Source organism: Argentina silus, assembly GCF_951799395.1.
Source record: "Argentina silus genome assembly, chromosome: 18".
NCBI lineage: Eukaryota > Metazoa > Chordata > Actinopteri > Argentiniformes > Argentinidae > Argentina > Argentina silus.
Window position 1 is genome coordinate 10,120,241 of NC_139672.1, and position 17,500 is coordinate 10,137,740.

Below are 17,500 nucleotides of genomic sequence, written 5' to 3' on the forward strand. Positions count from 1 at the left end.
TTGTTTCCACAGCGGGGAGTTGTTTGTGCTATTCAAATTCATTTTGAAGCCAACAAATGTCTTTGAACAACACACACACAAACAACCATCACCTCAGAGCACCTCTCCTTTAAGCCTACAAGCAAATGGTAGAATTCCTCAGAGAACGTTAGTGACCTTCTCAAGATCACGTCTGCGTATGAACACCAGCCACAAGGTGACGCTGTAACACAAGCAACCGCAAGAAGACAGCGAGGCCTACCCTGTGAACATTTGTTATATGATGAAACTCAGATTTACTCACTCTAGATTTGTAACTTCAATTTGATGTCAGAAATGGATCTATGATATTTCAATGTTTGCTCCGAATTGATAGTAAACACTCGAAGAAACTGGCAGGAGGTCTTATCTGTAGGGGGTATAGATAGTAATCTCAATGGATCGAGTGGATACTACCCTCCCTCTAGACATTGGTCTTTGATCGGTCTTACCCCCTCTGTAGTAACCCACAGAGAGAACACACCTTATAGCCCTTAAGCAGGAGGGCCTACCAGCTCTGCCCCCCTACAGTGCCTCCTGTTCTGACTGGCCAAGACACACGCACACATGCTCTTTCTCTTGCAAGTCTAAGGGGTGATTTAAAATTCTCCTTCTTCAGAGCGTGTCATGTATTTTATATGCATGGAGAGTGAAAGCGGGCTAGAGAGAGAGAGAGAGAGAGAGAGGCTTGATTGGGGCTCAAACTCCAATGAACTTCACTCCTCTGTTCCTCTCCTCAGGGACATCTCTCCCCTTTCTTTCTCTCTTCCTCTCATTCTCTCTCTCCCTCCCCCCTTTTCTCTCTCTCTCTCTCTCTCTCAGCATTAGTTTTACTGCATCATGCTTTTCACAAATTCTGTGAAGCAGCATGGAGCAGTGTCCTTTGAAGACAAGTGTGATAGGAATAAGAAGGGGATAGAGGGTGTAAAACCAGGCCCCGGGGCATTTGGTTTTTACACTCGTCGCGTTTAGCCTCACGAGGAGTCAGAGAGGAGCGGCAGACAAGTGTCTGTGTTTCGGGGGACAGCTTTGATGTCTTGTGGGGCGCGGCCGACCCTCTCTCCCGCTGCAGAGCGTGTGTGCGTGCGTGCCTGTGTGCGTGCGTGCGTGCGTGCATGTGTGCCTGTGTGTGCGTGCGTGTGTGTGCGTGTGTGTGTGTGTGTGTGTATGTGTGTGTGTGTGCCTCGGAAAGGCATGTCGACCCAGGGACCCTTACACAATAGGCAGTGCCAAACAAACAGAAAAAAAGCACTAACACACTACAAATCTCTCTCTCTCTGTCTCTATGTGTGTCTCTCTCTCTCTGTCTCTATGTGTCTCTCTCTCTCTCTCTCTCTCTCTCTCTCTCTCTCGCTTTCTCTCTCTCTCCCTCCCAGTGCATTAGTCAGGCTTCTGATGATGTGGTGCACTCACTGACATGATGGATGACACACACTGTAAATGAGATAGGGATCTGAAGAAATCAATATCGGTGTCATGATCTATCATGAGTCAGTCATTTTTTCGGCAATCCAATACCACACATGACAACCTTTTCAACCGATAGTATCACATTATTAAGTCACATTCAGGCACACTGCACACACACACGTCCAAGTCATTCTGCAGGAAATATCTGGTTTATTGGGGAACAACGTGATCCTGCTAGCTTATTGTGGATACATAGCAGTAAACAAAAGTAACACATTTCACTTGGTAAGTGCCACAGGTTGAAGAGTATTTACAACTGTACAGCAACCGTGGTGCCGTGTACATTCATTCAGGCTAGATACAGAATAACAGGGTTTAGAAGACAAATAATTCCTCCTCACCAAAAAAACAAAACAACGGTTGGTCGTCTTTTAAGTATAAACAAGCCCGTTGTTCTCATTTCTCATTCTAAGAAACAGATAAAAGCCCCGAAATTCCGTTTTTTTTTTTTCTTCATTTTCTCGTTTTTTTTCTATCATATTTTCATATTTAAATTTTTTATATGATAGATTCACCCGTGATGTTATTGAAAAAAATGAATAGTCTCCTTGATTATGATGATTAGCTACAGGGAACATCACAGTAGACAAAAAAATGTACTTTCCTTTAGTCATATAGGCAAAGAAACTCGAGGGAGTCAATTATCTTCTGTGCAGAACAATGACTACTGAATATATGTGTACATCTTTAAAGCACAAATGTGGACTGATGAAAAGTTGGTTCTGATGCTACAGTATCTAGTTAAATGTTATATAAAACATCAAGCAGATCCATATTCTCAAATTACAATTCTCCCACAGAAAAGGTTGCAAAATCTCGTTCCACAATGCTTCAAAGAAAGAGGTGAAAGTAAAATTGGCAAGTCATTCTCGTTAAGCTACATATTATGAACAACATGTTAATTACAAGTTAACTTTGGTTTCCAGCTTTCTATAAGTATACTGTATCGCTGTGGCAGTTTTCGCTGTGAGTTAAAAGTGAAATCAGGACTATAGAGTACAGCAGCCTAATATTAATACAACACAGAAAGTCACCTTTTAAAATGTTTTTTTTTACTTTGATACAATAGCAGCTGCAAATAGTGAATGTTATTACAGTGTGATTCTGTAAAATAAAAACACAGAACATATAATACTACTTCTCAAGACAATTGAGTGTCTCCATCTTGACAAATAGAGCCAAAGGTAACATTGCCTCTCAGGTTTGATTTTAAATATCTGTGTTCTGGTACCTCTCAATAAATAAAAAATGTAACTTTATCATATGTTGGTTTTTGTAACATCTGCCCTATTCGGGTATAAATATGGGTATACAATAGTGTGTTCCGGGTATTCATTGTGTGGAAAAATTATATTTTGCACTGATACTAAAAAGATAATATAAAATATTTGGTGAGAGAAAATCTTCTTGACAGATAAAGCATCATTGAGATGAGTCAACTGCATGTTCTGTACACACACTTACCTACATAAACATACGTGTTTGTGTGTGTGTTTGTGTGTGTGTGTGTGTGTGTGTGTGTGTGTGTGTGAAAAAGAGAGCAATAGATTAATACATAATAATACATCTTTTAGACAATGTTATTTACTCGCCAATGCTATCCAAACACCTATAACACATTGTGAAAATGATTGTTTTAAAGAAATGTTGTGATCTCTGCTATGTAAGTCTCATCCATGCAGCAAGGAACTCCACACACTCAGGGTTACAAGGACAGAAATGGACATCACTCAAACACAATACAGAGTCTCTACATCTCCTACGTATTCTTTTGTTTTGGGGTATTCCACTTGAGAACCAGCTTACAGTCAGAGATAGCTGAGAGAGGTGCACACTGGGATTTGCAGTTCTTGTGTCTCAAACACGGTCCTCCTAAATATGGAATCTACCATTAGCAAGGTCTATATGGGGATCTATGTCCCCCTTAGAGGCCAGCAGCAGCTGGAGGACACATGTTAGCGGGGGTTTGGCGGTTTGGTTTAGTCTGTCAACAGTAGGTTGGATCAGACCACTCTGGGTTTGTGGAGGCCAAGAGGACTGGTCAGAGAGAGAGAGAGAGAGAGAGAGAGAGAGAGAGAGAGAGAGAGGAAGAGAAAGAAATAGAGAAAAAGCAGTTGAGGGCCTTTAGAACTGCTGACACAAATTGAGTGCATCCAGGCCAAATGTGTCCAGGTCAATCCAGGGCATACTGGGCTATTTATCCCTCCAGATGAGGGATTCTGGCCTTGGCTGCGGAGAAGAAGCCTCTGGCTGCTGGGAGACATCCAGCTAATATCTTGTTGTTTGTCCCTCTGCGTTGTGACGTTATCTCTTTTACTCTCTCCATATCCACTTGAGTTATTCCATGACTTTCTATCTTTCTCTCGTCTCTCCTTCTGTCCATTTTGTCTCTTTCTCTTCTCTACACACCCATCTCTTTCTTTCTGTGATCGACACCAAGTCGGTGAGGCCTCGAGTGAAATATTTCTCTTCCCCTCAGCAACATCAGATCAAACAGGTTTCATGGAGCTACCTGCCGTGCTTTACACACCTGCCTCACCTCACTCTTCAGCTTCCCTCTCTACGGTGAAGCCCGCAGGTTCTATGTAGGTCAAATACAAAGAGAGACTCTGTTTCCCAACGTCCAACAGCTCTCAGAACGACTACTACAAAGCAAGATGGCGCCCACGGCGCCCCAGAAGAAGCTCTGCTGAGAGCCGGCAGGTGTGTAACGGAGCTGTGTGTCATGTTCAGAGTTCTCCGACGCTCTCTCTCCGTGTCCGACCGTAGGTAAGAAGCGGTGAGCGCACGTCGTGCTGGTGGGAAACTGAGATCTCTCCATTATACATTCACAGCAGCTGTTGTGTGGAGGAAGTCCTTTGAAGGGCAGGAGGCTGGTGGGAGGGGGGGGTGGGGTGGGGGGGTTGGGGGGGGGGGTACACACACCCGGTCCGCATAGTTCAAACAGGGGCTCCTCGCCCTAACAAGCAGGGGCGGGGGGGGGCGGGGGCCCCCCGGGAGGCTGTTGCAAGGCTTCCTCGTGGGTGCTTATGGAGGCATCATCATCCTCCTTGTATTCCTATTAACAAGTCCTCCGAGGCCCCCGGTAGTTCACAGGTACGCTTTCTTCAGCCACACTGACACATGCAACGTCTACACAAGCACACGACGTACGGTTCATGCTAGAACGAGTTACAGAGAAGCAGGCAGAAAAAAGAAAAAAGAAAAAAAAGAAAAGACACATGCCAAACGTCAACCCTCTGTTTCTTTTCAAGTTCTCTGTTGTCTTTGCCTTTCCTGTGATTACAGTTAAACTGCCTGCCTTTCATGACATATTTTATTCTGTGTGGGCAGCGAGTGAATTCCGCTTCCCCTCTGTTGTTTGATTTGTGTCTTTGTTTTTTGAAGTGAGGGGTGAGGAAGAGGGGAGTTTTCCCAAGTAGGGGGAGAGAGAGAGAGAGAAAGAGAGAGAAAGGCTTTTGAAGAGAAGCGGGTTTTGGGATGCGGGAGTGTCTCGGAGGGGGCAGGGGTGCCTTTGAAAAGAGAAAGGAGCGAGAGAAGAGGAGAGGAGAGGAGAAGAGGGGAGGGTGTGGGGAAATAAAGAGAGAGAGAGAGAGCTCTTTCACTTCTGTGTAAGGTACGCTCCGATGGTGAGGCTCGCGGCCCCCAGTGCCGCCAGGCCGAAGACGGTCTTAATGGAGGGCCAGGAGCAGAACAGAGAGTCCCTCTGTCTGTCGTACAGCTCCACGAAGGCCTCCTGAGAGAGAGAGAGACAGAGAGAGAGAGAGACAGAGAGAGAGAGACAGACAGAGAGAGAGAGAGAGAGAGAGTTAATAAAAGAATGACAAGGAAAAGGATGACGTGAGCATGTGTGTATGTGTGTGTGTGTGTGTGTGTGTGGGTGTGTGTGTGTGTGTGTGTGTGTGTGTGTGTGTGTGTGTGTGTGTGTGTGTGTGCATATGCGTGTGTGTGTGTGTGTGTGTGTGTGTGTGTGTTCAAATGTTGCTGGGGGGTCCCGTTAGAAGTGCCTGCAGATCTAAATCCCCTTGGCCACCAGCCAGTTTGAGTGTTATTACATGCATGCAGGATGCCGGATCCATTTCAATCCAGAGCCCCTAACACCTCCCCCCCCCATCAAACTCTGGGGCCCCACTCACACACACACAAACGTGCAAACACACGCGCGCGTACACACACTCACACACGCATATGCACACGCACACACACACATACACACACCATAGGGGCCCTCATGAACAAGATCAAGACAAATACTCAAACTCATAGATCCACAAAAACATACACTCTCAAACATTTGTCCTGAGATACACATGTTATTGACACAATGATGAATATGGTCATACATACACTCACTGAACACTTTATTAGGAACACTATACTAATACTGGGTGCACTTTCAAGCTGTGAATCCCCCGTTCTACCACATCCCAAAGGTGTTCTATTGGATTCAGATGCGGTGACTGGGAAGGCCACTGAAGAACACTGAACTCATTGTCATGTTCAACCAGTTTGTTGTAACGAGCCCAAAGTGTGCCAAGAAAACATTCCCCACAACATTCCACCACCTCCACCATGAGAAGGTGTACAGGTGTTCCTAATAAAGTGTTTGGTGAGTGTATATTAATGCAACACACTAGCAAGCAGCTGTGATGCTCCCTATACATGCTTCATGCTCCTACAGTAGACTGTTCATGGCATAACTGCTACTCTGCACTGGCCAATTATTATTAGTATTAGCACCCATATGTTGTTTGAGGTAATTCAGTCATCACCTTCTAAGCTTTGACAGCATGAACAGCTGAACAGGATTCAAAAGTACTAAAATCCCCCAAAAACCAATAAAGGTTTTGGGTAGATTATCCAGTATCAAACCGTTTAAATCAGGATGGAATGTACCATTGGATATAGGAGGGGTGTGGGATATCTATTGGGATACTGAAACTTGACAATTATGTTTGCCAAAAAACATTATTATGGAAGGTAATGAATACATTTTTTACACAGATTCTGTGATTTATACTCTAGATACAAAATAAAAAAGATACAATAATTGACAGTGGTAAATTCACTTAGGTTACATTCTATTCAGTGCAACTTTATTAATCCCCTTAGGAGCCAGTCTTATCTTCAGTCTGTCTTGTTTTAAATCAAGGTTATATTACCTACAGTAATTACTATGTACCATTTGAACAAGATAGCATTAGGTTTGCTCAGCCTTGACCTAACGGAAGGACGACTGCATCAAAATCTTCTCTTAAAAGTGTCACACTGGAGTGAGAAACAGTACTTCCACTCAGCAACCAGAAAACCTCACAGGATGACTAAAAAAGGAGATCCCATTCCAAAGTGCTACGGAGAGACAAACGTATTTCCTATCTCCCTCTCCTCCCTTCCTTCCTGTAAGGCATTCCTGAGGTTGTGGGCTATTGACAGAGAGAGGAAGGACCAGCAGTTTCTTCTCTTTAGGCCCTCTTTAGGTATCAAAACGCACAAATGTTCTTTCTCTAGTCAAGCGCCATCAACTTAACCAACCGGCATTTCTGCTTTTGTTACCATCCGCATTTTTTTTCTTTGGCTGTGATTGAAATATGTTAAATGGCTAAATGTAGAACAAAATGACAAATAACCTTTGAGGAAGCAAATGAGAACCGACCCCCCCCCTCCCCCCCATCCCCCCCCCCCCCCTCCTCCCCTCCGGTAAAGCAGTATCCAGGTATTAATTAGGAAAAGAGTGCCTCAGTCAGACCACCTGCTGTGCGGTGGAATGTGCTCACAGTCTGGCTCCTTTGGCAAAAACGAACGATGTGTAGCCTGATTGTGTTGGATTAAATAGGCACAAATGGTGCTTGAATTGTTGGTCTCGTACAATAGAATACACGCTTCAAAAGCTAAGCTGGATTGTCTGATTAGATATTACCTTGTACAAAGGGTATGTCATGTAACAACTGGAGACAGTGAGCAGCAGTTATTGCAGCAGGGGGTGCTGGAAAGCACGGGAGGGGGGGGTCGGTCAGGTGGACATCATGGGACTGAGACGTGGTACTATCATGCTCTAGTTCAGCTCAGCTCTCAAGATTTTCTCACCCACACGGCATTAAACACCCCCACACCAGAACCGTGTGACGACTAAAAAAAAACAACTAGAGGTCAGTTTATTTCTCTCTCTCTCTCTCTCTCTCTCTCTCTCCTTGCTGTCTTTTTTCTACCTTTCTCTAGCTAATTGAACTGTCTCGTAGGAGGAACCTGTTGAGAGCCATCGACACGCGAGGTTGAAGTGGACAAAGATAGGTGACTGAACCTGGAACTGAAATAGTCAGACATCATCTGATCATCATCACAACACAAAGAAACAGGTGCTTGTTGCCAGAGTGGCTATCATTCACGTTGCCCTTCAACCAGACCATCTGTTGGCCACAAGTGGATGAGTGGCAGGGGAATCAGCCCAAGGTTACAGTCTTTAACCGCAAAGCCCTGCTGGAAGTTCACTGAGAGTGCTTTGTTGATAAACACCTTTTAGAAGGTCAGCAGCAGTCACATGGAAGCCAGGATACAAAACACCAACTGAAAATTCCGCCTCCCCTTTTACCCAGATTCAGAACATCTTTCTCCTTCATTCTTGCAACACCACATGACTCCCTTGGAGACTCACAACACTCTCTGTAACAAGGGTAGAAAACAAAATGAGAAGAGAAGTTCGCTGCCAGGGGGGCGGCCACTTGTTGCCAGACTGTCATGGTTACCCAATAGCTCATCCCTTCTCCCCACGCCACATTAGCTTGACCCATGGTTTGCTTTTCCCACCAGAAGGAAAGCGCCTTAGCTCAATCTCTAATTTGCTTTTCTCACAACAGCCTACCAACCTTCTACAATGTACCAAGTGTCCCAATTAAAAACTGTTGTCCCACAAGGATATGCTTGGCTAAGAGGCTAACAGGAAATTCCAACTGTTTATTAATCCTGGGTATCCCCCACGATTATCAATTGATGAGGACACATGGCCTTGTGTGGGCGATAAGGAGCTTCCTTGTGCACTAGGCTAATGGCTAACCTTTCCATTGATTTATACAGTACACCAGCAGCACTTCACTTTGCCAAAACAGAGAAATGATTCGGCAGTCTTCTCTGTTTAAGGGGACATTTCTGTGGGTAATTACGGGCAGCCTGGGAGTTCTCCTCATTACGAGAGTGGCGAAGGAAAGGATGTGGGTTAAAGTTCACCCAGTAATTAAAGTACCCGTTGTTGCTTCAGTGCAACAATCAGCTAAACCATGCGTATCCCAATGCTCTGCTTATACTCTTACCATACACTTAAAAGTACATACCCTGCACACTACACCTCAAAGCTCTTCGGTTTGCTAATGAGGTTCTCGCTAACTTCGCCCCAAAGCTAATTAAACTAAAGCAAAACTCCCACTTAATGGAGCCTGTTACGGGAGAACAGAGCGAGTAAGGAGGAGGAGAGGAGCCTGTTAGGGGAGAACAGAGCGAGTAAGGAGGAGGAGAGGAGCCTGTTACGGGAGAACAGAGAGAGTAAGGAGGAGGAGAGGAGCCTGTTACGGGAGAACAGAGCGAGTAAGGAGGAGGAGAGGAGCCTGTTACGGGAGAACAGAGAGAGTAAGGAGGAGGAGAGGAGCCTGTTACGGGAGAACAGAGAGAGTAAGGAGGAGGAGAGGAGCCTGTTACGGGAGAACAGAGAGAGTAAGGAGGAGGAGAGGAGCCTGTTAGGGGAGAACACAGAGAGTAAGGAGGAGGAGAGGAGCCTGTTAGGGGAGAACACAGAGAGTAAGGAGGAGGAGAGGAGCCTGTTAGGGGAGAACACAGAGAGTAAGAGGGGAGAAAGACAAACTGTGATAGAGCCTTTAGGGGAGAGATAAAGCCCATTGTGATGAATGAGAGTTGATCCGACAGGAAATTCTAGCTTTTTTCTAAGCTGCACATCTGTGTATAGATAGTATCACTACTCTTCTATCTGAACAGATGGGAGTCCTTTCCATTCCTACAACCGTGTCTAGACACAATGGGTGACAAGACTGTGACCTTGAGTCTTGCAACAAGGTCGCCGTCGCCGCCTATGGAGTCTCTGGAGTGTTGTCAATCGACCTGCCTGGTGAGAAAACGATGACTGAGGTGTCTGTAGGAACACTCATTATCCCGAAAAATCCTTACGTGTCAGCACTGGCCCACAAGCTAAGGAGAGGACACTGGAGAGGATCAATACAGTACACACAGACAGCCTAGCTGCAAACAGACAAAGAAAGTAGAGAGGGGGGAGCAACTGCACCATCAATCCAAAATGGAAAATGTCGAACTTTTCACTGCTACTCTGTAGAAAGTGTGTTCTTTGTTATTATGGTATTTATGATGAACTTCTCCCGATGATGTCAATGACCAATGTTAACGTAGGAGTGTATGGAGAATGAAATACTGTATATGAGCATATGGAAAACATATGAGAAAACAAATGTATGTCATGTATGTATGATACCACCGACCATGCTGGGTTGTTTAATCATATGCAGGTGTATTGGTAGCTGGAACAAGGAACTAATCCCATGGAACAAGTACATTTACATTTTACATTTACATTTATGGCATTTAGCACACGCCTTTATCGAAAGCGACTTACAGCAGATACATTTGTATCAGTAAGTGAATCATCTATCCATCAGTCATCATAGGAAAAAGTAATCTATGCTAGGACCAGGGGCCATTGGCAGTCGCAACGCTAGAAGAAGAAAGAATTACCTTCTTTTTTTTTGTTTTTATTAATTTATTTCCAGTAGAGAAACTTGTACAGGGAGTGGTGGGGATAAAGAGGACTTTAGGAGGGACAGTTAAGATGTAGCCTGAAGAGATGTACAAGTAGCCTGAAGAGATGTACAAGTGAACTCTCCTGTCTCTGAGATAACCTGCGAATGCCCTCTTTACCGCTCATAAATATTTAAATATGTGTCAGCGGGATCGTTGTGTTTACAAAACAGCCAGCTCCACTCCCACAGGGCTGTTTCCACTCTCCTGGAAGTGCAACATGATAGCCGGTAAATCACCACAAACTGTCATGATGCTTCAGGATTTTATGGTCCGCATTATTCATCCTGTTTAGACCGCCAGATAAATATGAAATGTTGTTTTATGCATGTGACATGTTGTTTCACGGTACGGCGGATTTATGTTTGACTGAAAACAAGAGTGAAATCTGATCACATTTGGATAGATGAAACCTTAGCTCTTCATTATTATTTTGTCTTTTTATGAAACATTCCTGACCTTGACTGAACTATAATTTGATTATTATGGGTCCTGTGTTGCTGTTGAACCTATTATATTCAGCATCTTTGATCCCAAGAATGAACAAAGAGCTTTGTGACCTTGCAGACCCAGGGGAGTGATGGTGGGTGGATGCAGGCTGTGGCCTCTCTCCTATTGGTTCCCTTCCCATCTGCTCCTGCCCAACGGGATTGGGTTACGGCTGTTCCACACACCTTAGCCCACGCTCAGGGCATATCATTTACAGTCACCATGGGACAGACTCTGAATATACAGCGAAGAGACATCAAAGGAAGGGCAAAGCCACAGAAAACGCATTGCATTTCAGACAATACCCTCGTCTTATTGTCTTACCTGGTGAAGATGGCCATCTTTGTAACATGGTCAACCTGATGAATCCGAATCCGAGTGCAGAAAATGTCCAAGCACAACATATTTTCCATGCACAACCGCAATTATGAATAATTAATATGAATTATAATGAATAATTACTCATTGCATTCCTTGCATTACAATGAGCCTGTCCTTCCGATTTCTACCTTCACCAGCCTCCCCTGATTACACGCCTAAGCTGCCATAAGACAGGTAACAAAAGAGGGTGTCAGCTGTTAGCCTCTCTGGGAAGAAGAGGGGAAGGAAGTGTTTGAGCAGATCCACTGACTGCTGTGCTCCGCTCTGCTCTATAAATAACAACAGGGCCAGGGACTGGGTCAGGGCTGCCCAATCTAATAAAGCTGCTCTCTTTCTCCAGTGCTCCATCCATTTAAAAGGGCAGGAATGACGCGGAAGAAGATGGGGGTGGGGTGGGGTGGGGGGTGGTGGGGGGGGGGGGGGGGTGGGGGGGTACATCTGGGTGTGTGTGTGAGAGAGAGAGAGAGAGAGAGAGAGAGAGAGAGAGAGAGAGAGTGCGTGCACACATTTTTATGTGTGCGTGTGTGTGTGTGTGTGTGTGTACGCATGTGCGTGTGCGTGTGTGTGTGTGTGTGTGTGTGTGCATGTGCGTGTGTTTGTGGGTGTGTGGGTGTACATTAGGGGCAGCTTGAGTGGGCTGAGTGGCGAGGAGTGGACAGGATGTCTGCCACTTTGGGTCCTTCCCTGGATGCCCTGCGGAGAACATGGCCAACGGTGACGTCAGTGGCTTTAACAATCGAACACTGATACCATGGGAACCACCTAAAATCAGTCAACTATGGGCTCTTAATCTAACTGAAAACCCTGGGAAATTTTCCGGCTGGTTGTTTTGTTTAATCATTCACTCGGTAATCCGACAGCAATCGTGGAAAAATGTGCTTTAGTACACTAGAGTGGTATGTGTGGTGTCTGAAGGCACGATCAAGAAACCATGAGTCTTACCCGGCTTGGTTGGTTACCACCCTGTGGTGAAGTGTTCAAGAAATTATAAGAAACCATGGCAAAGGGGTGCTCATTTGCAAGCATGCTATCGGCCTGAAATCAGCTTTTCGCCTCAAAGGACCCAAAGTCCAACAAGAGAAGGAGCAAGAGTGATTGACAAAGTCGTAGCCAATGAGCAAGCGTGAGAGCCCCCCATAGCCAAGCCCCACTGCCTCTGTAGTTCAGATTGAGGCCCTGATACAGCCTTACAGACCGTGGGAACCAGTGGATTCCCAGGTGGCCTGTTGCTTCTCTTGTGGCAAACACGCCCTGTGGGAGAGGTTCATTTCCTGTGACAGCAGCATAACACTCCCCTCATGCCTTAAAGGACTTATCCACTGACCCCAGCCCGTCCTTCAGACCAAACAAACACCATCTTTGCAGGGGACTCTCGTATACTGAGAGCAGTCCAATACTAAATACAAATGAGTAAACCATACAGAGTCAGTCATCTGTGTATTCAGTCACTACAGCAGACGTTGGTGTTTGTGATCTTGTCTCAGAGGATATTGATTATCATGCTGAAAACCATTTTATTCTAGGTTTTCTTGTACTTATAAGATAAAGCTACATTTAACATACATATATTTTTTTTAAATGTAATTACACAGAACCTGATTCAACATTGTTGCATGCTTATTACATAGCTTATAAGCACTTAGTTAGTATGTAATATGTTGTGTAGTGCTGAAGGTACTACTGCCCCTGACTGAGTTTGATGAATTGTTTCTTTGTCAAATCAGAGATTAGTTAACCTTTGTCTTTCATTGTCAAACCCCCAAATAGTTCAGTTGCTGTTAAATCACTTCCTGTACCAGCGGTTGTGGAAATTACATCATTATCTGGTTTGAGCCTGGTTTTCCTGTGTTAGAGTCTGGCCAAATCACAGAGGCTGTTCTTGTAAATGTAACTAAGGGAGGCCTTGAGTCAAGCCAAACATGTCTACAAAATAATACCATGGAGAAAGGGTGGGGGAACAGCTGGAAAGAGCTACGGTTGGTTATTCTGCAAACAGTGTTTACGATTTGTACCTAGTTACCAGTACTCTACGCAGACAGTTGAACTTCAAATAGTTCATGCTATGAACACAAACCATAAAATGTTTTACAACTTTTGATGTGCACCAAAAAGCAATAGGCTATTGTGTTTTCATACTTACCATGTACAGCACAGTACTTCAATGTAATCAAGTTTTTTAAGTGGAAACTACTTAGTCACTCAGGTTATGAAGGTTAGCCTTGTAGTTAGCATGCATTATCATCACAAAGAGACTTTTTTATGTCAGCGAAGGAGAAAGTATTAGAACATCAAAGGTAGACAGCCCCTGTATTACAGAGTCTCCCCTTTCATGAAAGAGACATCTTGTAATGTACAGCAACCCTGTAATGAGCTCTCAGCAGTTTTGGCAACAAGATAGAGAAGCAGTTTACGTGATTGGTGTACATGGGGCCAGCAGGTTTCAGGTTCTGTTTGGAATCTTCTGTTGGCCATGTAAATGAGAGAGAGAGAAAGAGAGGCCACAGTCTGGCGCGATGTGCTGGGAGCAGCAGAAACACAGGATCTCCAATGACCGTTGATGTCAGGGAAAACAATAATCTGCTTGAATGACGGTTCCCTCTGGAACCTCTTTGAAGTGGTCATGAGTGGAGGAGCTGAGGTTCACAAAATCTGGGTCTCCACCATAGAACCAGAATTAGAACACAGTGTCTATGGTCTCCACCATAGAACTAGAACTAGAACACAGTGTCTATGGTCTCCACCACAGAACTAGAACTAGAACACAGTGTCTATATGGTCTCCACCATAGAACTAGAACTAGAACACAGTGTCTATATGGTCTCCACCACAGAACTAGAACTAGAACACAGTGTCTATATGGTCTCCACCATAGAACTAGAACTAGAACACAGTGTCTATATGGTCTCCACCATAGAACCAGAATTAGAACACAGTGTCTATATGGTCTCCACCACAGAACTAGAACTAGAACACAGTGTCTATATGGTCTCCACCATAGAACTAGAACACAGTGTCTATATGGTCTCCACCACAGAACTAGAACTAGAACACAGTGTCTATATGGTCTCCACCATAGAACTAGAACTAGAACACAGTGTCTATGGTCTCCACCATAGAACCAGAATTAGAACACAGTGTCTATATGGTCTCCACCAAGTCGCATTCAGAAGATGTAGTCGTTTATAAGATGACATTGTTTTGTATTTGTCAACTGCAAATATGTATCCAGAAAAATGAGGGAGACTCCTACATTTTCTAATTTCTCCAAAAAGCTGGAGGCACCCGCAGAAGATGGCGTTTTTTTTAACGCAGACTGGAATTCTGGAATGCGTGACCAAACTGTCTCTCCTTCTCGGAACATGAGGTCATTCTAAGACAGGGGGATGGGGAAGGAACAATGAATCTCACACAACACATCGTCAGGCTAAGTTTGAGACTCCCACTGACTGCCCTTCAGAACTTCCCCTCTATACTATATCATATTCACAGACAAAAGCATGACTCAAAACAGTCCAAATGGTTCAGTGTTTCAACATTGTCCCGAAAATCTGTCGAAGTCCAAATGATCACCAGAAAGCCAAACTAAAAAAAGATCTCCTCCCCCTATCCCCTCTCTCCCCTCCCCTTCCGGACTGAGAAACAAGGGAAAAGTTCAGACCTCACTCTCCGGTAACCAGCTGATTTTCGTCCAGGCCGGGGGTTTAGGAATGAGAGGAATGCATTGATGTGCGGAAACAAACAACTCCTCTGTGAGAGAGTCTGAGAGGCCTGATATGAGAGGCATTCACCCTTAGATAACCATGTCTGCTGCTGCTTCCCTCAGAAGACCCATGAGCAACATAGCTTAGCTCACCACAATACCAGCATTACGCAATAACAATAATACTCCCTCCTCGTTAAGGACAGGCTCCTCGCTTGTCCGGTCGCATGTATTCAGAGAAAGGGAAGGAGCTGCAGTGCTGAAATCCCCGCAAAATTTTCCACGGCCTCTTCCTTGAATGTGCCCTAGAGAAGCTGATTAGGGCTATGTGTCCTTCATTGTCTCTGGGGAGAGATACAGTAGAATGGAAACAAGTGCACCCTGTCTGATGAATGACAATAAATGGTCTATTGTGACACTATAAATAAGTCTACAGTGACAACGTGTGGGGAGCTAACGGGGTGGGTGTCACTTTAACAATAGGGCGGTGTACAGTATTTTCAGGGTGGATAACTGCCTATTGTCTGTCTATTTAGAGGTGAGATAAACAAGCAGCCTTGATGACCGTGTGTGCTAAAGATGTACATTAGACTAAATGTTTACTTTTCTTAGCCTAACCATGTAATTCATTTTGCACATAATTAGAAAATGTACCTGCCACTGCTGGAGCCCCATAATCAATCCTCTTAATTGCGTTTGGTAATGTGAGTGTGCCTGTTTTGCAATATGAAGAAGGAGTTCTTGTCAGCAGGCGAAACAGCAGAGAATCAGATGACTTTTGAATCAGATGACTTCTGACATTCACTCACAAGTCATACGCTACTCAAGTCATAAGTTTGTTCCATCTCTTGATCTAGCATTGGTTAACAAGACTCCATTCTTTACCCTAATGCTACTGAATGGCCTCCTTCCTTCGCCCTGCCAACCTGTACCTACATCCTTTTCTGGCCTTGCCAACTTGTTTTACAGTATGCCACTCCTCCTTGACCCATACAACCTGTTCCCTGGTAGTATGCCATCCTTCCTCGGTCCTGTCTGTGCCTCGGTCCGGTACCCCGGTACCCCTGGCAAGGAGAGGTAGCCCTGGCTACCTCTCCTTGGGTCTTGCATGGTCCTGCAGCTGGCAGTGGGAAGCCCCTCCCTGGGCCACAGCGTGTGATGTGGTGGGGCTCCTGTGCAGCCTGTATAGCCTGTGGTCCTGAGCCTGGCTCTAATTAAGGAGACTGTTTGTAGTTTTGATGAGGTCTCCCCTCCCTGCCCGCCTCCCTCCGTTGCCCTGTTAACATCACCTCCTGATCAAAGCGTCTTAATCGCTACTGCTGTGGTCGGAGGTTTCTATCCAGTGGCACTTTTTAACCCTGCGCTCCCCCCTTTGTAATGGGGGGACGTGTGGGTGCAATATTCCGCCTCTGTTAACGTGCAGCCTGATGAAGGATCTCATTTTTGGCTGGATGTACCGTATGAATGTGATAGATAGACAGAGAGAGGAAATGGAAAAAGCTAAATGAGTCGCCCACTGATATGCCGTGTATTTTCCATAGCGATGATCAACAGGGATGGTTCCAAAGCACGTTGGCGGACTATGTTGGTGACTGACTAATTCCAGGCCCTCTGAAGAGTCAATAGCATATAGAAGAGAAAGGATATTGAGCTCTTTCTTCATAACACTAGGCGTTTGTTTCTTCATAACATTGTTCAACCACCAAATGTCGTAAACTTGCCAAGAAGATAAATTAAACACTTTTATGGGTCATATTATGCACTTAATGAACTTCTGGTGGTTATGTTTCTGGATGTAAACCATGTCTAGACGTGTCTGTGTTCCCATTTCTCTTGTTTGGGCCTACAAACAGGAGCACATCATAACAGGGTTATATTAACTTTCTCTGTGCCTTGAAACATGGTGTTGCAGTAAACCGATTACTGGTGACAAATGGTACTTCCATCCTTATGGCACGGTACTATAGTTTGTCTCAAACACCAAGACAATGAAAAAGACTCTAGATAATGAGGCTCACATGATATGGACCCATAAGAAGATGTCGAAAATAGCTTTTTCGCAACAGCATAGTGGACATTCCCACATCAACTAGGTTCCCTCTCAATCCAGTCAGTAGAAGTCCTCTGAAAGCCTTAGGCGGTGTTTACCAGCTATTCCCAACAAAAATAGTAACATCCCAGACAAGCGAGATGACAGCATCTGCTTGTAGGTGTGCCAGAACGTGCGCGCTGAGAAGTTTCATGATACGAACGGAGTTAACTTGATGGCTCTGCCGGTGCGCGGTGTACGTGGGGATGTTTCCCCCAGCGAGCTTTCATCTCTTCAACATCACACGCACATCACTTTTCCCCTGCACTTCAAACCTAATCAGGCGCCATCAAAGGTGACTGGCAAAGGGGGCGGAACGGTGCGAACCCGACAGGAATCTAGAGATGCCTGCTGCAGTCGCCAGCCGTAGCTGCCGGCTTAAAAGTGCTAAAATGCTCGTCTACCCAAGATCGTTCTCTCTCATAGCTCACAGAGAGAGACTTTCTCTCCTCAGGTTCTTTCTGGAAACGGGATCATACTATCTTCCATTTACGGCTTGAGCATCGTTATCAATTGCCTCATAGGCCAGTTTCAAAATCACATCC

General features: G+C 44.9%; 1 protein-coding gene across 1 annotated transcript in view; it reads right to left on the minus strand.

Annotated features, from left to right (window-relative positions):
* Positions 1-1,471: 1,471 nt before the first annotated feature.
* Positions 1,472-17,500, minus strand: part of bcl2b (BCL2 apoptosis regulator b) — a 24,388-nt gene continuing 8,359 nt past the window's right edge. Inside the window, exon 2 of the mRNA XM_083689825.1 lies at positions 1,472-5,224. Within this exon, the coding sequence (XP_083545951.1) occupies positions 5,090-5,224 (135 nt within the window). The 3' untranslated portion in view covers positions 1,472-5,089. The remainder of the gene's footprint in view (positions 5,225-17,500) is intronic.